The following is a 23429-nucleotide window of genomic DNA, read 5'->3' as shown; positions in this document are numbered from 1 at the left end:
GAGCCCGCCTCTGCCACTCCAGATCCCACAGCGCAGGGCCTGCCTCTGCCACTCCAGATCCCTCAGTGCAGAACCTGAGTCTGCCACTCCAGATCCCTCAGCGCAGAGCCCGCCCCTGCCACTCCAGAACCCATAGCGCAGGGCCTGCCTCTGCCACTCCAGAACCCATAGCGCAGGGCCTGCCTCTGCCACTCCAGATCCCACAGCGCAGGGCCCGCCTCTGCCACTCCAGATCCCACAGCGCAGAGCCCGCCTCTGCCACTCCAGATCCCACATCGCAGAGCCCGCCTCTGCCACTCCAGATCCCTCAGTGCAGAACCTGAGTCTGCCACTCCAGATCCCTCAGCGCAGAGCCCGCCCCTGCCACTCCAGATCCCTCAGCGCAGGGCCCACCAATGCCACTCCAGATCCCTCAGTGCAGAACCTGAGTCTGCCACTCCAGATCCCTCAGCGGAGGGCCCGCCTCTGCCACTCCAGATCCCTCAGCGCAGGGCCCGCCCCTGCCACTCCAGATCCCACAGCGCAGGGCCCGCCTCTGCCACTCCAGATCCCTCAGCGCAGAGCCTGAGTCTGCCACTCCAGATCCCTCAGCGCAGAGCCTGCCTCTGCCACTCCAGATCCCTCAGCGCAGGGCCCACCTCTGCCACTCCAGATCCCACAGCGCAGGGCCCGCCTCTGCCACTCCAGATCCCTCAGTGCAGAACCTGAGTCTGCCACTCCAGATCCCTCAGCGCAGAGCCCTGCCCCTGCCACTCCAGATCCCTCAGCGCAGAGCCCTGCCCCTGCCACTCCAGATCCCACAGCGCAGAGCCCTCCCCTGCCACTCCAGATCCCTCAGCGCAGAGCCCGCCTCTGCCACTCCAGATCCCACAGCGTAGAGCCTGCCTCTGCCACTCCAGATCCCACAGCGCAGAGCCTGCCCCTGCCACTCAAGATCCCTCAGCACAGAGCCTGCCCCTGCCACTCCAGATCTCTCTGGATAAACAGTGTCGCACACGACAGGTCCTTCAGAGGAGAGATTGCCTTTCACACTACAGACCCTTCAGAGCAAAGAGTGTCTCATCCTCCAGGTCCCTCAGAGGAGAGAGAACCTTTTGCACTAGAGATCGCTCGTGGGCGATAGTGAAAATCACACTCCAGAGTCATCAGAGAAGAAACAGCCCTTTGCACTTCACATCCCCTGAGGAGACAATGTCTCTAGCACGTCAGATCCCTCAATGAGGAAATTTCCCCTCCTCACTATGAATTATTGAGGAAGACACACTTACACTTCAGATCCCTGGAAAGAGATGCATTTTCACTTTCTACAGTTTCTCAGGAGGATGCTCTGTCTGATAATTTCATTTTGAGAGAGAGGAGAAAGCTTCTCACACTTCACATTCATTTGTGAAAAGAGAAACTCATCTCTCAATTTAGGTCCCTGGCAATAGCACTCCCCGACTACCCTTACATGACCAGGGCAGGTCATGTGGGCCCAACCCCTTCAGAACACCTCAATTGACGGCCCCCGATGAGGGCCTGAACACTGGCAGCAGGTCAGTCCCTCACTGGTATTAAGACTGAGGCTGCCAGACACTTGCAACATGCCAGACCTACTCAGTCATTAAAACCCAGGGCTATTGTGAGATGTTACAGGTGGTATGAGCATTGTTACTATGGGTGGGGGGAGTTTCAGAGACCCTGGACATATTTTGCATGGGGCCACATCAGTTTGTGACATACCACGGTTCACGACCGAGATGGACGACACATCCTTACATAGTTACAAACGTTACGTTTGGAGATTATAGAGCATTAAAAATATATCATGGGTTACCCCAGGGAGGAAGCTGATGGATTTAAATTGTGTCATCCACATACTCGAATAAGATCCGTCATCCATGGACTACAGCTCTTAACCAATATCCCACCAAGATATTTTTGACTGAGCCATATCCAACTACAGTCCTTCTTCAATGCAGCCAACTTGCTCACATATCTCTTGTAGGACACGCTATTCCTCCCACAACTCAACCTTACTTTTCTATTCTTTCTTCTTCTCTTGCATCATCCACCATTTTCCTTCTTTCTGTTGGGAAACGCTGTGGGCCCAATAGATGATGGTGATTTTTCAGTGCCTCTTCTGCCTGACTGTTGCATTCTGAGAGCTCTAGTTCTGAGGAACTACAAATCCCCGGGTGCAGTGGTAATGGCTGTGCAACAATGGGTCCACATGCTGGAAGCTAGCTGTTCTGGTTCCAACAACCCATCAAATCTTGTGCTCTGGAAATGTAGAAAAACTCACCAAAACAACCTACCCAGCATTGGGCTACCAACCGCTCTTCATTCAGCTGGAATATCGGCAACAAGCAGACATAAAAATGGGTTTGGTGCGTCACTCCTGAGTCCTACCAACTAACCTGTGCCACCAGGATAACATGTGTCTCTTTCTCCCCTCCCCATTACCCCATTCCCTTCCCCCATTTTTTGTGACTGTTCCGCAGGTGACAATCTCTGTTGACGGGATCCTGACTTCCACCGGCTACACTCAGGAAGACTACACCATGCTGGGGTCCGATGACTTCTTCTACATTGGGGGAAGCCCGAACACAGCCGACCTACCCGGCTCTCCGGTCAGCAACAACTTCATGGGTTGTCTGAAGGATGTGAGTATCCCTGCCCCCTGGTTCGGGTGGGCAAGTCTGAGACTGGCAGAAACTGGGCACTGCGACAGGCAACTTTGCTTATGCGCCTCAGTTCTGGCCGCCATACTCCTCCGATTCTAGTAATGAGATCCACACATAACGCTCAGGGCGCTCACTCCTGACCATCACACTCCTCCTTTTCCAGTACTGGCACACGCACACTCTTCGGCTATGCCGCTAAGTTATGCTCTGTAAGAACCACTAATATTTTAATATCTAAATGTAAATGTTACTCTTTCAATGCTCCCCGGGCCTGACCTCTGGCATAGTTTGCATTTCCTAAGCTGGGACCAGCACAGCCATCTCAATGCCCCTCAATTCTGCTCCCTAGTAGTTGAGATACTTTAGTGCTGAGCCCGCTCCCCTCCACACACACACACACACGTCCAGATCTGCTTTTGCACCTTAATATGCCCCCCTACAGTGTCCTCATCTATTTCAGTACTGGACCCCAGCCATGTTTCTGGTATTACACCTCCTTCCTGGCCTGCAGCTTCACCCACTGGCCTGCAGCTTCACCCACTATTGCAGTCCTGGGGCCGCACACAGCTCTGCAGATTCACCACCGGCCTGACCTTCAGCGCCCCCTGCTGTTTTATTCCCAGGCTCTCCACAGGGCCACCATTGCACCGCCCCAGGTCCAGAATTCAACCACATGCCCTTGAGCTTCGTATTTGCTCCTGTCTGTCTCTGAGGCATGGAGTATGATGCAGTCAGTCCCTTCCCTGCTGCCACTGAAGCCCTTTCCCTCTGTGACCTTGTGCTCTTCCTCTCCCCCCTGTGTTTGTCTCCCGACGTTCATCTAATGAATGTTGTGTCGAGGCACCTGACATGCCTGCTTTAACATCCTGACAGCCAAATTAAAAATTGATCTTTTTGACTGACTTTTTTTCTCCTCCTGGAGAAAAGTGCCATTCCGTCGCCCCCGGCCGTCCATCCGTCTAGCGCCCAGGCTGCGGCGTTAGCTAAAGAGAGAAAAACATATGCGTTTTTGGGAACCCCTCTCATCTTTCTATGTCACTTTTGGACACTGTTGTCTACTGAACCCAGCAAAGCCTAACTCATCGGTGCCTTACAACCTTCGGCGGTGTGCGGCTTTGTTTCGCTCCCTTGTAAGCTTTTGACAAAGCGTCTTTCCTTGCAGCGTGACTGCTGAGCCGATGAAGGAACTGCTGAGATTACCTCAATACTGCCCCCCACCCTCCCGCGGTCTTACCTTGCAGAGTGCCAGCCACTGCACGATCACCGCTAGTTATAGGCAGCATTAGAGATTTGTGTGGGATTTTAAGAGGGGTATCTCCCCCCCCCCCCATTAAAATATAATATACATATATGTATGCCCCTTCATGGTGAGAAAGAGCGGAGGTGGAGTTTGAAACCAAGAATAGAAGATGTAAGACATCAAAGGCTAGTAATGATGCATGGTGGGTGCAAAGGGCATTCCATAGAGGTTAGAAAAAAAAGACAGTAATAACAGATATAGGGAGAGGCATATTTGAAAATAAAAGAAGGGTTGAGTATAAATTAGGGTGGATAGAAAGGTCAATGGGCAGGGTTGGATCGGGATCACAATGTGGCCCGGGCACCAACAAAAAAGTGGCCCACATTTCCAGATCACGCCTGTTCCTGAAACAGCAAATCTCATTGGGCTAATTTTTAGACACGTTTGATGAATTATGTATTTTAAACCTCATTGCGTCAGAAACATTGGTGAAAACTAAAAGAGCTACATTTTGGCCACGCAGACGAGGTGAAATAACGTGGTCCACAGGCCACAACTCCTTATCTGGCTATGTTTGCCGTTTTTTTAACCGGCATTAACAGTATTCAAATGTCCTTGCCAGTATAAAAATTAAGAAAATCACCTAAAGCTGGTACTTTCTCGCCTGATTGATATGCACTTTAAAGTTGAAACAGTAAACACAAGGTGAAAGCATTTTAAAACGTGGTGTAAAGCTGCTTTAATGACCCGTGACTGATGGTTAAAACTAAACAAAGGAAGAAAAGGCATGTTAAGGAATACAGACGTTTGTATTATTGTATAGATAATCCGCATTCATTATTATGTTGCAGCCTTTGCAGACTCTGAAAAAATGAGCAAACAGAAGTTTCTTTTTTTAGTGTACATTTATTTATGTAGGGTGAACTTGGCCCAAGGGCAGAGATTACATGAGCACCAGTTACATTACAGAAAATCAAATTTGTTTTTATTTTAGTCCTTGGCAAATTAAGTCATTTGCCCAGAATCACAGGATGTTGAGCTGAAGCTGGGTGTTGAACCTATTTCCATAGATCCTCATTCTGCAGGTCTGACCCTAACATTACATCCTCTCAATTTTCCTATCTGGGAAAGGTGCCACACAGCGAGGCCTATGCAAACATAAATCCCCCACCAAGGCCTGGAAGACAATGGAGCCAAGGTGCTAACAACAGCCCCTCAGCCAGGCCAATTCACTTACTCTCCCTCTCTCCCAGCCAACTATAGCCGAAGGATGCTGGCCTGGACGGAGAGCAGTGAAGAGAAGCAGAGAGCTGCTGCCGCTGCTCCACGGGAGCTGAGGGGATGATGGCCCAACTGCACATCACATGCACCCAGCTGCAACGCCTCCCCTCAGTTTAACAGCATGGCAGGGGTGTGGAACACCGCTTCCGGGTGAAAGAGGGGGGCAAGATAGAGAATTCAGTGGCCAGAACAATACTGGCCTAGAGTCGCTGCATGATGCTGGTGCCTCATTACAGTGGCCTGCCAGGCAAGACAGTAAGACTCTGACAAAAACCGGACTACAGGTGACCATTAGACACCGCCCATCGCCCAATGCCCGCCTTCCCAATCCAAGGTTGTCAATGGGTAATATAGATCAGGTAGAGGAAGGGCTAGAACCAGGTGATAGGTGAGAAGTGGGTACAAGAAAGGAAGAGCAGGAATCAAAAGGACAAGAAAAAACATGGAGAGCGGATGGACAAATGGGGTGATAGGAAGGAAGAGAGAGAGCGACAGGCAAAAAATCAGGAACAGTAAAGAGTGAGGGAGAAGGCAAAGAGAAATGAGGTGGAAAGGAAGGAAGTATCTGAGAATGGACAGGGAAGAGATGGAGGACAGAAGTACAATGGAAAATAGAAGGCCATTGGAAGAGTGATGAATGGGAGTTGGTAAAGGTGATAAGAGGAAGAGTGGGGTTAAAACAAGACAGAAGCAATTGAAGGGTTAGATGAGCTAAAAAATCAGCGAGGTATGAGCAAAGAGAAAGGAATGTGGAGCAGGGATACGCAAAGGATGGGGGGAGTTAACAAATAGGAAATCTGCAGCAAGGTAAACACAGTGACATAGGGGCCATGTAGATCATCATAAGAAAAGATTATGAAAAGACTAGTGTGTAGGAGAATGAGAGAAAAAGGAGAAAAAAATACTTATTTAAGTTTAATGATGGGTGGAGGTGCTTGAAAGATTATTAAGCTAATGAAGTTGTGGCATCCACAAAACAGAACACTGTGAGAAGCCCATGGGATTAGGCAAATTATGGTTTGTCGCCTATTTGGAAATTAATTTGATCAACAGAAACATATGTGCTGCATGGTTGCATTTCACAATATTAAGTAAGGGTGGGCGTAGTTCGCGAAGTAGCACTTCGCGAAGCTACGCAAAGTGAAGTTCGCACTACGCGAGCTACGCGTAGCACTTCGCGAACTGCGAAGTAACATGTTCGCACTGTGCAAGATGTTGTTTTCAATGATTGCACAGTGCGGACAAGCAACCGGCACTGTGCAATCATTGAAAATGGCATCTTGCACAGTGCGAGCTGTAGTTTTCTGCTGCTCGAGTAGATTTTTCCTCGAGCTGCAGCTTTCTCAACGCGAACTGGTAGTTTCTCATCGCGAGCGGTCGCGAGCATACGCGACCCCTCGCAATGAGAAACCTGACCTTCTCGCGTTGTGAATCTCGCCGGGAAGTTTATTTTCCATGCTCGCGATCGCGAACAAGGAAAAAGTCTCGCCAGGATGTCATTTTGCTTGCTCGCGGTCGCCAACTTGACGTTGAGGACCGCGAGCAAGCAAAAAATGACCGCAGCACTACGCAACACTACGCTACGCGTGTTCGCACTGTGCTACGTGCAGTTCGCGTAGTGCGAAGTAGCGCGAACTTCGCAAACTACGCGAGCGTAGCGTAGTGCTTCGCCCAGGCCTAATATTAAGGTCAAGTATATTGTCCTCTAGATTCATTGACTCCACATTCCCAACTGCTAACAACTCATCATGGTAATCATGCATATGGAAGTAAAGATTTAAGGGCATATTTTTGAAAATATCACGGAGTACAGCGCAGCACGTCACCTTGCTGCGCTGCGTGATAGGGGGAGGGCAGGAATGCACCGTAATGGACATAATACGGCACATTCCTGATTTTTTCCAGCGCTGGTGCACATTGTGCTGCCTAGTGCCAAAGTTGGAATCCTTGCACCATGGTGCAAGCATGCCTGCAATGTAAGTAAGATTGTTTTTGTGCAGCATACAACACCTTCCTGCACAAAACAATCCTCTGAGGCATTCTCCTCTTTCTATGTGTTCTGCAGAATACAGCACACATAGAAAGAGGAAGAACAAGGAGAAATAAAGCTATTTCTCATCATTATGCCTCAACTGGGGAGGCACAGCATTTTTATGCATTCTCAGGTCTTCCAGTAATGGTAAATCTGGGAATGCGCCAAAATCCATGGGTGGATGCGTGGGAACACCCATGCTCCAACCATGGAACACCTCCCCGATGCAGAGTAACAAGCAATTTGCGCTTGTTGCCTTGCTCTAAATGTATGCCACGCAAGATAGCTTTGCGTGGATTGATGAATCTAACTTAAGAGTTGCATTGCTCTTGCGCCCCGTTGCATGACACAAGGGCGACACAACTCTTTAATAAATATGCCCCACACTGTTCTTAACTTCATATCTACTTTATTGGTAGGTGATATAGTGGAGTCGATATAAGGGCAGGCCTCTCTTTTCCATGTTTTTATTATGGTAGAACACCTTTCTGCATCATTAGTGACAAAGAACTGAAAAAGCTGGGCAGAGGGAGAGGAAAACAGGATAAAACAAGGATAGAATGAGAGAGAAGGAAAATAATAAGATAGTACTGAGAGCTTAAACGCAGAAAAAATAGGAACACATAAGAAGTAAAGTTAGGGAGGAACAAGGGAACACGGAACAGAGAGTGAGAGGGAGGTCGCTAGAGCAAATAATAGGAGCAGGTGTAAGAGGTGAGAAGTAGTGGGAATCATAAAGGAGGAAAGGGTGAGAAGGGATGCTAGTCGGTGTGTAGGCGGAGGATGAGGGGGAATAACAACAGAAAAAGGTATTGAGCTGTTAGGAGACAAGGAAGGGAGCAATAATGCATAAAATACTTATTGAAGAAGTACATATCAGACGGAGCTTCATTTCCTCTTCCCTTTGTTAATGATGTGAAACACCCCCCCATACACACTGCCTCTTGAACTCCGCCTCCTCCTCACTCATGTCTCTGTTCATTGCTCCCCACACACCCAGGTCATCTACAAGAACAATGACTTCAAGCTGGAGTTGTCGCGCCTGGCCAAAGAGGGGGACCCCAAGATGAAGATTAACGGCGACTTGCTCTTCCGCTGTGAAAACGTCGCCGCCCTGGACCCGGTCACCTTTGAGGCACCCGAGGCCTACATCTCCCTACCCAAGTGGAACACCAAGAAAACAGGGTCCATCTCCTTCGACTTCCGCACCACCGAGCCCAACGGCCTGCTTCTGTTTAGCCATGGCAAACTGCACCCTTCCCGGGAAGGCCGGGCTGAGCGGCAGCAAAAGGCTGACTACTTTGCGGTGGAGCTGCTCGATGGCTTTCTCTACCTCCTCCTGGATATGGGCTCCGGCGGCATCAAGATGAAGGCCACAAACAAGAAGGTGAACGATGGCGAGTGGTGCCACGTGGACTTCCAGCGAGATGGACGAAAAGGTGGGTATTCCTTTGCAGCGGTATATCTGCATGCTGTCATAGAACATACAGAGGCCATACACCCTAATAGCCTCCTTGACCTGTAGCAATGAATGTTTGTTGAAATAAAACTTACAGGTACAAAAAATACAGATTGGGAGATGCCCAGGACATTCTAGTGAGTGATACCAGGATAATGCCCTGTAGTTTTACTCCTCGTCATTAATCTCTGCGCATCAAACACATTTCTCCAAAGCAGGAGCGGGGGACGGGATATTAGTGATGTCTTATGTCATCCTCATAAAAAGTGTGCCAGATCAAATTTCCAACTGGTCAAGCAAAGCAGCGGGTAAATATAGTCACACTTTTAAGCTAGCAGTGTAGGTGGACAGTAAAGAGGGAGGAGGGACACATTATACCCGAGGGGATTTTATTGACAAATTTAATGAGATTTAGCATTATGTGATGTCATGCAATTTTTGGACACAGAAGTCTGGGTTGTGCAGAGAATGTCTTGCTTGAAAGATGTTTTCGATTCATACCAGTGTCCAGGCGGCAGTGCTTAATTAAACCAACTGGTTGCGGGTGGGAGCCACCAGCACTCATTTTTGGAGACAGGCCTTTTATTCTGCAACGGACTTTGAGGCAGAGCGAGAGAGAGAAAAGCACCAAACGGGTAAAGATAGAAGAAGTGAAAGATGGAAAAACAGTGGCAAAATGGGAAAATATGGATGGAGCTCCAGGATTTGCTCGGAAGCCCGTGGTTGACGCTATCTGAGGATGTGGGCACCAAATAGTGAGGGTGATTAGTGTTTACTCCACACCATGCATCTTTAATTCACCACCAGACAATCCCAGCACGTATTTTGTTTTAACAAATTAATTACTAGTGTCCCACCTGACTTTTTTATGCGCTGTCCCTTCAGATATCAGCACTTCTTGCACTTTATTGACAACATTTTGCACAAAAGAATTACAGAATTTCAGACATCTTAGACCAAAGTAAGAAAACATGTAACAATAATCTGAGAAATGAGTTTAGAGGCGGGCACTTCATCAGTAGCATAGCAAGGATGCCATGGGCCCTGGTACAAGCAAGGAAATTGGCCCACATGACTGCTGGCGGGGTAGTAAAGTAAGCAATTATCAAGGTTCAATGGGCCCCTCAGGGCTCTGAGCCCTGGTGCACTGCACCTGCTGCACCAATAGTACCTACGCACATGCCCCTCATGGGTGCAGCTGGCACACTAATGCCATGTGCAGAGGAAAGCGTGCATGTAGTGTGAGAGGCTGGTCGTCATCAGGTGAAAGTCGACCTTTACACGACCCCTTGACCAAAGTTGTGTCCACCAAGCATGGACTTTTGCTTGTGCATGCTGGTTCATGTTATGTTATGTTAGCAATGATTTGTAGAACGCTCATTCACCGGTTGGTTTCTTGGTGCTGGAGAGACTAGGGGGGTGGCCAGCCCGAAGCAGATCATTTGTAAGCAAGTGTCATTCGCGAATGATCATCTGATTGACAGTCGCGTTGCTACTTGACTCGATAAGAAACCCAGTTAGCTGGCACGTTACTACTTTTTACCCAGTGCTTCAGCTTGGTGTTTGCTCATTCCATGTTTCTAAATGTAGCCTTCCTCTGTACGTTATGCGTTTTTTACCACCCTTTCACCTTGGCAACTCATCTCTAAAAGGTAAACAGATACTGTGCCTTACTGAAGGCCTTAACAGTCACAAATAAAGGTAATTATTTAGCACCTGTTCCAATTCAGGACTAAACGCGTTGGCAGTAACACATCACATTTGTAAGATAGCACCTTCCTTCCTTCCTCGAATACACAAATCTGGTGTCACTGAATGTCTTAATTGTAAGGCGTTGTCGCCAGTGCTTGAGTACTAAAATAAATAAATAAGTGCAGGGGCCCAAAGTATTTATCAGGAGTCTGCTGCCGGTCTTGCGACTGGTGAACATGAAGGACGCCTTTTCAAGATTCCACCTCATGCCTCTTTTTACCTTCTGCCCACACTTTCTGTAGCATCGTTCTTTTTATCCCTGTTTTTCATCCCTGATTTCATTGTTTCATTGTTCACAATGAAACAATGAAATCACAGTTTCATTGTTTTGTATCTTTTTCTTCACCTTTCTTTCTCCCTTGTCTGCCTTTCTCGCTCTTGCTCTGAGTCAAAGTTTCATGATGACAAATATGTCCTGATACCCAGAAATGAGCTTCGGTGCCCACCACCTGCCACCGTTAGCGCAAATCAAGTACCAGTTTTGCTACTTTTGGTCTTCTCTCTTGGTCTGTCTTCTTCTTGTTCCACCTATTTTGTTTTTTGCCTCTCTCTAGTCAGGGCCACTGGAATTATGCGAGTGTGTGGCTGCGGTGATTTTTACATGATTATAGATTTGCCGTATTTGCCACTTAATCCATCATCAGCCACATAAGCTGCAGATTTTAACAAAACAAATTGTGTTTCTAGCTCAAATGGTTCAAAAGTTAAAAATGCAGTGACACATGTTGCTGATGTGTGGATGGCCCTTTGCAAAGCTGGAATGGTCACCTTTCTGTTACTTATTGCTCTATTTTGGTGTTAAACTGGTACTAATGAGGTGCAACCAATGCCCAGACAGTGTTACCAAGTTTCAAAATGATGAAATAATGAAGCAATACTATTACAAAATGTACCACATTATGCCATATAATTTGACTTTTCTTGCCGCATAATTCAGTCAACTCTGCTGCATATTTGTCCCCCTCATGCCGCATAATTCTAGTGGCCATGTCTATGGTGTTTTGTGTTCTGATAAAGTGTTACAATAATGTCTATTTCTCCCTCTTTTCTCATAGGTTCGATCTCGGTGAACAGCCGCAGCACCCCCTTCCAAGCAAGTGGGGAGAGTGAAATCTTGGACCTTGACAGTGAGATGTACCTGGGAGGCCTGCCCGAGAGCCGGGCCGAGTTGATCCTGCCCCCAGAGGTGTGGACAGCCTTTCTCAGCTATGGCTATGTGGGCTGCGTGCGTGACCTGTTTATCGATGGCAAGAGCCGGGATGTGCGGCGGCTGGCCGAAGTGCAGAACGTGGCTGGGGTCAGCAGTTTCTGCTCCCGTGAAACTCTCAAGCAGTGCAGTAGCAGTCCCTGCCGCAATGGGGGGCAGTGCAGAGAAGGCTGGAACCGCTTCATCTGTGACTGCGTCGGCACCGGGTATCTGGGCAAGACATGTGAGCTAGGTAAGAAACATTGCAAAAGAGGACCACTAACAGGACTAGATCCTTGGGTACCATCAGGCTTGGAAAGGGTGTTTATTAGGTACCTATAAAGACCATAAATGTCTTAGAAACATTATACACATAGTCATACCGACCAAATAATGTTTCTTACCCCTTTCTTCTCCAAGATTACCAAAGACCTAACCTTCAACACTCCAACTTTCCATATTTCCACAAACAATTATTGATGGCACCTCCAGCCTGGCAGCTGCAGGTCCCACAAGAGAGAGACTGTGACAACCTATGTCTCGACCTCCAGTTTCAATCCTTAGCCATGTATTCTCTGTTCTAAACCAATGTGCCTTCTCCTCCGCCTTCAGCATCGTTGGCTACGCCCACATCCTTGCCATACGTTCTATCCTAGATGTTACTTTCTCCTCTCTCACCTCCTATTTCACAGTTCATATACCGTATCATTGTGCTACACCCGCCTTTGCTCCCATCCTTCCTCTACAAGTGCAGTCCTTGAAGTACCATTACTGGGCGGCTTCTTCACGCTTAACACCACTGTGGCTGGTGACAAAACCCCTCATTTGAGTTCTCCCACCTCTTCTTTGCAGGTGGAGCTCGAATCTTCTCTTTCTCATTCCTGCCAATCAGTCCAAGTTTTTTACTCTCCCACCAAGATTCAACTCAATCACACAAGATGCACCATAGGGTTAAATCACCCACACCTGAAATTACAGCCTTCCAGCCATGCATGACATCTGTGCCCTTTCCCACCACCATATTCCTTCCTCTTATCCTCATCATCTCCTCACTTTGGTGAGGACTGTCCATTCCTCTTGCAAAGACCCACAGGATGAATCCTTGGTGCTCTTTCTGATTGACTCAGGCCTTATCACAGATATTGCCTTGAGAATCCTTTACTTCTGCAGATACCTTTTTATCTGTCCTTCCTCCAACCATCAATCAGCAGTCGGTATAGCTACCTGCATGGGATTCGGCCTCTGAGGAACCAAATCATTGTTGTCATTTCAGTACCGTGCCAGATGCATCCACATCACACGCCTGACCAAATTTCTCCTTCTGGTTTTTAATGCTATTCTTGGCTTTCTTCCTCAACCTCTATCTCTACCAGCTCTAATTGACCTACCTGTGGATCCATCGGCGTCACTCACTATCCAAGCACTTCCATCCCATTACAAAACCCCTTATTGCCTCAGGATTGAGGGGGTATACCCCACACACCGAGAAAAAGAAACCAGAACCCCTTTTTCCACTCCTTGCTGCCCTATGTACCAATACTCTGATCAGGGATCCTCTGTGGCGACTACCAATGTTATACTATTGCAGCCGAGCACAGCCCCAGGCAGAAGAGAAGTGTGTGCTTTAATTACAGGGATGACAAAAGGGATCAGAGAACTTATCTTGCAGGTAAGTAGCACAGGCATTATCACCTCATCCCAGTTTGAAGAGTAACAGAGGCAGCCTCAGTGTCATTCTACAGACAAACATAAAAGCCGTAAGCGTCTCAAGGATTCTCAAGTGAGCTTTTTCCAACGCACAATAATGTTCACAGCAGATATACATGCATCAGTGCAACATTCTGAGAGTGTTGCTCTTCTTGCAGTGTTTAAAAACAAATTTGTCAATTTTGGTGACAATGCCTTCTCATTGGCTGGTGCCAAACCTGGAACTCCCTTGGGGGCCTGCTATGCACAATAACCTACTGCTACAATTAGCTGCCAATAACTACCTGTAGTGAGGCCATGAGGTGGTCGTCACTAATGTTAAGGGAGCACAGCTTTGGGCAGACCCCTATCAAGTAACAGAGTCTAGAACTCAGTGGGTGAGCTTCATACCAAAGTAAACTGGAATGTTCTTCAGGAGAGAGGTGACGCGTCTCCTGCACAAGCAAACACAGCAGATCTGCAGAGTGAAAAAAGGAAGAGTGATGGTGTCACATGGACACATTACTGGTGAGCTTTGACCTTACAGCCACAGACCCAGAAAACAGTGTTTCTTCCTATCCACCCTATCTAACCCTTACCCCACTAATCTAACGTGACTATTATGCGACACAGTATCTGGTAGCTCTGTGGCAGATGCAAAAATGGAGAGAGATGCATACTCATGGATTGTGGTGCAAAGGAAAGATAGATTCACCAGTGAGGAAGTTAAGAAGCATGAAGCCTTGTGACTTATGTTAAGCTCTTTCATTAATAATAATAATAAGGCATTTATTAAGCGCACAGCTACCCCAACGGGGTGTCCCGGCGCTATAGTAGACAGAAAGTGAGGCAGAAGCCGGTGCAAGAACTAGTCATGACAAAAAAAACAGGTTTTGAGGGATTTGCGAAACTCACTTTCTGACTGAATCAAGCGTAATTGAAGGGGTAGTTTGTTCCAGCATTGGGTGGTTCCTACCTCAAATGTTTTACCTCCTAATCTAGCTTTTGAGAACCAAGGGGTAGCAAGCAGGAGTTTTTATTGGACCGTAGATGTCTAGATTGACAATAAGGACGGAGTCTCCTCCTAAGGTAGACCGGTCCTCGACCTTTGTCAGCCTGAAAAGCGAATGTCAGAGCCTTGAATTCTATTCACTTTGCAATAGGTAGCCAGTGTAATAGTCGTAGATACGGGGAGATATGGTGTCGTAGTGGGACACCACACACAGATTGTGATAATTTGAATTGCAAGAATTGTTATAAAACAAAGATATATGTGAAGCGTTTTTATGTCTTGCCTCCTGACTGCTTTATAATGCCAATATCAATGGTAGACAGTCTTGCCAACTTCCTTTACTTAGTTAGTAGCTTTCCTTCCTCCTATTGAATTTTCTTTCCCTGGAGCTCAGCTTTTTTTAATCACCCTTTTGATTGGGTGATTTGCATTCTTCCACTGCTTACATTTAGGTAACTCGTTTTTTTTTCTTTTGCTTCAAGCAGTCCATGGGAGAGCATGTGTTTTCTTGCTCCTTCTCCCGTGTGCTGCTTCTCCTGTCACATCCTACCTCATGATCTCCATGTTTCTCCCCTCCCCCTATGCATCTCTTGCTTCCTGTGTGTGTCTTTATTTCTGTGTATTTTCATCTCCCTGCTCCTCTGTTGACTCCCTGCTCCTCCGTCGCTTCCCCTCGATTTTCATTTCGTGCAGTGGTTGAAGTGCCAGGGCTCTTGTCAGGAGGTAGCTTGCACCAACCCATTTATCCTGTTAGCACCGCCTACTAACTACTAACCATAAAAGTGGGGCGATGATATGGCATAATAGCCAGAGCTGCCGACTTCAGCACTGGGAAACCAGGTTCGAGACTCTGCGTCGGCTCAACATCCTGTGATTCTGCGCTAATCACTTAATCTCCCCGTAAATTAATGTGTCTTTTAAACTGGTGCTCATGAAAAGCACTGGTGTTGGTGATTAAACACTAAAAACCACCAGCTCAAATTAAGCACTGATTCTGTGTTGTTTTCAATTCATTTGCTCGGGGGTCCTACAATTTCAGTTTGGTGTGGGACCACTCCTTTCTGGAAAAAGAGCTTCTGCATACTTCCTTCCCTTTCGTTGCTCCAAAACGAGCATACAAAATGGCGTATGCTGTGCAATCACACATGTGCAAAATGTTCATGGTGATGCCTGTGTGGATATACATCAGCAAGCTGGGACCTGCGATACAGTATTTAAAAAAAAAAAAAAGTCCAGCCGCTGCGTCATAACTCCTACTTGCACATGAGTGGTGACATATGTGTGCGAATACATGATCACACTACAGCTGCAACAACCTTTTTTTCCTTGTTGCCTATTCTGAACAGTCTTGGCAACAAGCAATGGCAAAGTCAAAAGGATGGCTAACATCTTTTACATACGAGGCCTCTTTGCTTTGCTAATGCTTATTTTGCTATGCACTTTAATCCTTTAAATGTCCTTAGCTGTGACATTTTTTTTTTTACTTCCACTGGAGTATTGCATTGTTCACTGCCTGTTAATACTGCATACTCTCGATGACGTGTTCAAAAATTGAAGTCAGGCACACCAAAATAGAATTTCTGCATCAGAAATGACAGCTTTTATGTTTTTTAAGACTTAGTTCGTGTTCACCATGCAGAGAATGTCCTGACCGATGTGTGAGAGAAACCCTGCAGCCAGAACAAAACCATGCCCAACTACGAGCCAATCACATGGAAAACAACAGGGGAAAACAAAAGAACAGACAGCTAGCCCGCCGGCAGGTTTCTTTTTCTGACCTCAAAACCACTTAAAAGGGTATTGTAAAGGAAGCCTGAAAGAGTAAATGGAGTTTAACTGGAGCAAAAAAGGTGAATTCTTGGACAGTCCTCACATGCTCTACTAGTAGGCCAGAAAAGAAGGTATAAAGAAAGAATAACAGAAAGCGTGGTTAAAATATGCTTAAAAAGTATTCATGTTTATAGCTTCAAATAAACCTGGCCAGTACCTGACTTTCTAAAATTGACAAGCTTCAAACATGACTGTTTGGGCAGATCAGTCACTCCAGTAGTGCTGATGAAGCAGTGCAGACACCACTGAGTATTTGAGCAGTTTCGCAAATACCATCTTCAAATGTTAATTTGTGATGGAAAACCTGGGATTAATTACATTTTTTGACCAATTTGAACTAAACTACCACGAACAACGCAGACAATATGAGAACTTTTCTAAATGAGATCAGGAAGGCTGATCAGTGACCGATGTCATAGGGTGATCTGTCTATCGCGACAACCAACGTTGGAAGCTAAGGGGTATTTTGTTCGACTGGCCCCTAGAAAGGCCAGACCTTCTGACTTTGGAGCTTCGGAAAATAGTGGCTCAGACGGTCATATCACCTCAACCAGACTAGGGCAACTCATGCCTGGGTTCCCTAAATACTTATTCACATAGACTCCAACTTGTTCAGATTATGGCTTCTTGGCTAGATGCGTTCTGGGACTTTCCAGATAAGCCTTATTCTTTGACCAACTACGAAGGCTTTCTGGACTTCCTGTGAAAATGTGTGTTCCATTTAAGTCCCTAAACAAATATCACTGAGCCCTGTGTGATTGAAGTCCAGCTGTCTTGTGCCACAAATGTACTCGGTGCATCACGGCCCGGGATTTGAGATTATTTTATGAAGACCAGCTGTAAATTCCCTCATTGAGGCTTTCTCGATTGGGAAAGGTCCTTTATGGGGATCATGCCAAAACCAGAAGTTCTTCCGCTTGACTTGAGGTTCACCACTGACTACATGTGTTTCAGAAAGAGGCTGGAAACGTTCATTATGTAATTGTTCTCTGCTCCGAGGTCTTAGGTAGCCTCAGGGTTTCTTTCTTGGATAATTGCTCTCAACTCAGGGGTCTCCCCTTCAGCACCAGAACACCATTTGGGGATTAGCATGCGTAACAGCTTTAAGAGCAAAAGAAGTTACGATTGCAAGCCAATGTGATCCTAGAGTAACTCAAGTGTTCTATAGGTCAGTTCAGTTCTAGGCCATGGACCAGTGAGTCCCTGGAGTTCTGTGCCTGCATTAGCAAACCACCATGCTACCCCCAAGGCACTTGTGCAGATGGAAGACCCAATAAACCACCCACAAAAGTGAATTGACAGATTTTCTTTACAATGTCAACTCAAACTCAAAAGCCAGTAGTATTAGGTCCATGGAAAATCGTAATTTCTCTCACATGATTTGCAGTATGCAAAATGTGTGTCATTTGCAACATTCCTGAATGCACAACTTAGAATCATTGCTTTCCTCATAGGAGACTGGTTTGGGCAGAAAATGCCTTGGTAAAGAGACGTTTTCTGCTGAAATCAGACTCCTGATGGGAGCTTGGGTGTCTTTTATGCATGAGGTAAGCATTTACTTGAAAATATTCTCACAAGATACCAGGAAACCACATTTTGGGCCTTTGTGTAATTTTGTTTCGTTTTTGTGAAATATTGCGACAAAAATCACTCTATTTCAGTTACCTCTAATTATAATGCTACGTGATAATAAATGTGTGATAACGTTCTGAAAGATACTCTGGATAAAAACTTGAAAAGGCAGTTTTGTGAAGTCCACATTCATTATTGTCCTGGGTGGTCACTGGGTGTCGAGATGGTCACACGCACACTTGTGCACCGCGTTGTTCTAACCCTTAGGGTTTCTCTCATGCAGAATGAGTGCGGTGGTGGGAGGAGGCAGCTGGGCTTTGGTGGCCGAACCCCATCTGCGTCGCGAGTGTCATCCAGAGCCGCTGGCAGGGACGAGGCCTTTCCGCCGACCTCGTCCGGCATCATTTTCAGCACGTCATCAGAACTGCTCCATCCGATGAGCAGATCTGCACCCGGCCAGGGTCTCGCGTGGCTTTATGCTGACCCTGTGGAATAATGCTTGTGATATCTGGGTCACCTGAGCCTTCGGGGCAGCAGAAGCTGCTGTATGCAGGCCAGCCACTGTCACTCGTAAAAGAGGGGGGACAAGTAAGGCATTAGCTGCAAGGGCGGACTGATCATTGACTCAGTCAGGCTACCACCTGGTGGGCTAGGCTGCATCAAAGTCCTTGAGAGCCAATCGGCTGCAGGTTTAGTACTGCTCCACTTCTGCTTCGACCACTCCAGGGCATGCTTTCACGTTCTTCCTCAGTGATGCCCCCACTGATGCTGGACTTTAAACGTTTGCAATGCAATTGTTTTTTTTTTATTTTCCTTTTGGTTAAAATAATATTTAGCGTGAAGAACGTTTCTCAGTATATAATTGTGTGTGGTCTCGCTTAGTTTCCCTGTTTTTTGTTTTTTTTTTACTTCCGGTTTGTCAGTGCAGCTGCATGCCTACCTATTTTACCATTTGTTTAAAATATACACAGAGTGGGCTGTGGCTCCGCCCAGAGGATTAAGGCTTTCTCAGTTCATGCTATTGGCAGTTGATGTATGATTCCACCTCTCATGAAGTGCTCTCATTGCCGTGCATGATTAACTTTTTTGCATTTTATAAGTGCACTGAATCCTGCTATGTTGCATTTTTATAAGCTCACAGAGTACGTATTGAAAGCAATATTTTTGGATTGCATTTAATTTTACTGCAGCATATTTTTTGCAGTTTTATTCAGAACTCAAAATGCAAGCCAGACCGATTGGCTTTGTGAATGCTTGTTTTTAATTGTTACGCCATGTTAGTTTCTGCAGGCATCCTCATGGCTGCAGTTTTGCCATTTCACCTGGCTTATTGTTTGCTTCGCCTCAACTCTAGACCCTGGACATTGCTTGCACACTACAAATAATAATGAACAAATAGGCACATGCCGTCATCTTTTATGGTAAAACTAAGGGCTTTATTTAGAGTGCGGACAGAGGATATTCTGCCACAACTTGGCACAAGTCGCGTCTGCCATATTATAAATGCCTTAGACTATAATGCACTGGCGCTACTGCAGATGGACCATTCTACAGGTTTCTCCTGGTCTGTACTGTCCGTCAACTGAATGTGTTGCGAACAGTTCACAGGCACTACTTACAGGCCCATGTATTCCCGGTTGGGATACCGACCACTGCGGGGATGCTCTGACTAGCCTCAAAACGTATCTCTAGCTCTCTACCTCCCTCTGCTGTTCTCATACAGTGCTGCACCGCATGATTGAAAAAGGCCTTTTTCCTCGAAGCTATAACATCATGAATTGTCGACCTTATTACACCCAAGAGAGTCTTTCTCAATGACATTACTGGCTCTTTCAATTGACCACAACGTGTGATCTTGGGAAAAAAACCTTTTGAGCCGGGTTTAGGCTTCTGAGAAATAGACCATGCACTGGTATCATTGGCTACGTCAGTTAGTGGGAAATTAAAAATGTATTACAGATTCAAGAATTTCTAAACAGACTTCAAATAAACAATAGCAGACAGAGGAGTGTTTATCTGTTGGCAATACATGTGTATAATTGCAACGGATCCAATGAAATAAGAAAGGGTTGTGCAGCAGTTCTGTGTATGAACCCATACGAAGCACTGGGCTCTGAAGAATTGTATTCAGGACAAACGCCAGGTTTAACGTTGACGTTTCTACCCAATAAGCATAATTCTTCAGTGCAATGAAGCCATCTGTCTAAAAACATTACCAATAGCCCAACGACAATTGTTGGTGGATAGTACAGATCCTTGCAGTGGCGTAAATCAAAATGATGGGGCCCTCCTGAGAAGCCCCCGAGTCTCCCATACCTCACAGGTATTCATTGGCCTCGGGGAAGGGTTGGAGGCCACCTGGAGGGTTTCCCCCTCACTCTCCTGTGCCGCAGGAGCTGTAGGGGTCAGTGTTCGCCTCTCCGTGCTTGCAACAGCAAATATACCATTTAGTTTGAAAAGTAGTGGATGCCACCTTCCTTATGCAGGCTATCCCAGACCCCGAGGTTTTACCCCAGGCAGGTCAAACCTTCCCAGTCAACGAAAGTGGCAGGAAATGGGTACCTTAGCGCATAGCAGCACGCGGTGATGGGATACTGCCTTTTAACGCCGATGTCTGCTATCCCTGCTAGTGCTCGAGGAGAATGGGCAACGAGCCATGGTGCCGAGTGTTGAAGGTCCCCGATCCTCTAGTTTGAGGATCCCACACAAGCATAAGCCACGCTCTGTGCTGGTGAAGACATTTCCCTGCCACCGATAGTAAGCTTAGGGCCTCCTCCTGCGAGGGCCCATCCATGGTCTCTGGTGCCCGCTGGATGGCCCTCTGCCTTCGGCGCTCCTCCCCAATGATCTTCCAAGGATTCTCCAGGATTGGTGCTCTGGGCCCAGCATCTGCCTGCTGTGTCTGGCACCAATTTCTTGCATAAGACACAGGAGCATTCAGCCCTGGGTTCAGGGCTCCCTGATCCTGTCTCTTGGAAATATGACCCTCCACAGTGGACAAAAGCCCTCAACTGACCTTGCAGCTCTCTGATCCTGCGTCTTGGAGTGTTGACCTTTAAGACGCGAGAACACTCGGGCCGCTTGTGGCAGCTTCACGGTCCTTTGCCTTGAGCCGGCATTCGTTAAGGGTCAGGCGCCCTTATAAGTGATGATACGCTCCTCCAGCTTGTGTCTTGGAAACGTGACCCTCCATAGTGGGCAGAAGCCCTCGACTCTGGTGCTGCAGCTTTCTAACTCTAGGTCTTGGAACAGTGACCTCCCTCAGGTACATTTATCCATAGCATTACCAGTACAACTCTCTCGTCCTATGTCTTGCAAATCTGACAAGCGCGCTCTTACCCACTGTTGCAGTTCTCCAATTGCATGTCTTGGAAACACGAGCCTCCATAATGGCCTAAATCTCTCAACTCACCTGTAGCAGATCTCTCGTCCTATGTCTTGCAAGCCATCCCTTTCCTAGGGGACAAGAGTACTTGGTCTTGTTGTTAAAATCACCACCCATTAGGGACATAACCCCAGAACCCTTTCGTGGTACCTCACCCAACCTCTAATTCAGAACCTTGAATTCCCTGAAGAGTAGGGACGCCCAACCCTTCTTTCACCACGCCCGTGTTCTTTGCCTTGAATACGTGACCTCATCCCTTCAACTCCCCAATTCATCATGGAGACATTTAGAACTCAAACAAGGGGTGATTAGGAACTTACACGTCTCACTGTAACGCCCTGAACGTCTCAGGATCGTTTAACAGACACGACAATGAGGACGCAACCACTAGTGAAGGGTTAGTTGTTTTAATGAAGGCAAATATAATACAAAGAATAAACAAGTTATAGTCACTGGAATCCTCCAGGCTAAGTACGTTACCAGCCCACAGCACGGATGGTCCTAACCGTCCTCTGCATATACGCCGGTCCCGGCGTATGCCAACAGAGGGCAGAAATGAAATGGCCGACAATGCCAATCGGTAGGCTGTGAGGGGCACGAGGAGTGTTGGGGAGAATCGAGGAGTCAGGGAAACACCCAGCCGGGGTCTCTACCTGAAGGGAGCAGCCGCTCAACCTCTTCCTCAGACTGCACCGGGACGCGGAGTCACCTCCTGGTGATGCGTCACCGATACCCCAATCACAAGCAAGAAGACTGAACCGAGAGCAGCCGGTCGATCGATCCTGTGGACTTCCGAGTCTGTAACGCGGCAAACACCTCCTGGTGTGCGTTACAGCTGGCAGTCCCTGTGTCTCTGGTCGGGCTGGGAGTTACGACTCCAACCAGCAAAAGCGCCACTGCGCTTGGACTCAGCCGAGTCAAAAAGCGAAGCTCAATGGTTGACCGGTAGAGCTTCCGGGTCCTTCACTGGTGACGATGGGGCAAGACACGGCCCAGGGAGTAACGACTCGACCTACCTCCGTTCTTGCCTTACTGGAGCACCACTCCGGAACACTGCTCTTCACGAAGCAGGTACGTCGGTGTGAACACAATATCCGACAGCCTTGTACCTCCCGGTTCCTCCCTTTATAGGGAGTGTTTTCCTTGAGTTATGTAACAGCTCTCCTGTTTACATAAGGGCGTGTTTCCCTTGAGTTATGTAACAGCTCTCCTGTTTACATAAGGGCGTGTTTCCCTTGAGTTATGTAACAGCTCTCCTGTTTACATAACCTCTCAACCGCTAAGCATCCTGGGAGATGTAGTCCGTTTTCGCTGGTTACCGTTTTCCTCCCCTCGTATGACAGGAATTCTTGACAGTACATCCTCCCTCTCAGCGGCTCCCCACGGGTCCAGCGCTGGCAGGAAAACGCCGATGGAACAAGGAGACCAAGCGCGGAGCATGAACCCCTTCAGCCGGTTCCCATGAATGCTCCTCCGGGCCATAGCCTTTCCACGCAACCAGGTACCACAGCTTCCCCCTGCGCCATTTGGACGCCCGTATGCCCGACACTTCATACTCCACCTCCGACTCCACGCATACCGGCCTAGGTGTCCCAGACGGCTTGGAGGGTGCTGGTTTGAGCAATGATACATGAAAGACAGGGTGTATCCGCAATGACTGGGGTAAGCACACCTTCACGTTCACGGGACCCATACACTTGGTAATTCGATAGGGGCCCATGTACTTGGGATGGAACACACTGTTCTTTCGAAACCTCATGTTTCTTGTGGATATCCAGACGTAGTCTCCAGTGCGGTACAGTGGCCCGGGCCTTCTCTTCCTATCTGCCGCAGCCTTGTATCTTCTCTTGGCCTCTATTAGGACAGCCCTTGAGCGCATCAACGTGTCTTTTATGTGTGCCACCCTGTCCGCTGTGGCGGGAATCCTGTCCTCTCTGAACGGATGTAGAAATGGCAAGAACCTGGGATGTTGGCCATAGTTGCTATAGAACGGAGATGACTGTGTGGAGCTGTGAGTGGCGTTGTTATAGGCTATCTCTGCAACCCATAGCAAGTCGACCCATTCTTCCCTGCCCTGGTCCACAAAACATCGCAGATACTGTTTGAGCGTTTGGTTCAGGCGCTCGGTTTGGCCGTCCGTTTGAGGGTGGTAGCTGGTGGACAGGGCGGTCTTAACATGCAGCGCAGTGCACCAAGTCTTCCAGAATTGCGCAGTAAACTGCGACCCCCGGTCCGACACGATCACCCCAGGTAATCCATGCAGTCGTACCACATTCTTTAGGAGTAGTGACGCCAATTCCCCGGCCGTAGGGACTCTCTTGCAGGGGA

The 23429-nt window shown here is 47.5% G+C and overlaps 1 protein-coding gene across 2 annotated transcripts in view; it reads left to right on the top strand.

The window, feature by feature from the left end:
* NRXN2 (neurexin 2) overlaps window positions 1-23429 on the top strand; it is a 2164206-nt gene that overhangs the window by 1248807 nt on the left and 891970 nt on the right. For both annotated transcript variants that reach the window (XM_085625468.1, XM_085625469.1), the window contains exons 8-10: window positions 2484-2645; window positions 8220-8658; window positions 11486-11869. In XM_085625468.1, the coding sequence (XP_085481594.1) occupies window positions 2484-2645; window positions 8220-8658; window positions 11486-11869 (985 nt within the window). The remainder of the gene's footprint in view (window positions 1-2483; window positions 2646-8219; window positions 8659-11485; window positions 11870-23429) is intronic.

The sequence above is a fragment of the Triturus cristatus genome, chromosome 9, assembly GCF_964204655.1.
Source record: "Triturus cristatus chromosome 9, aTriCri1.1, whole genome shotgun sequence".
NCBI classification, from domain to species: Eukaryota; Metazoa; Chordata; class Amphibia; order Caudata; family Salamandridae; genus Triturus; species Triturus cristatus.
This window is presented reverse-complemented; position numbering and strand designations above follow the sequence as displayed.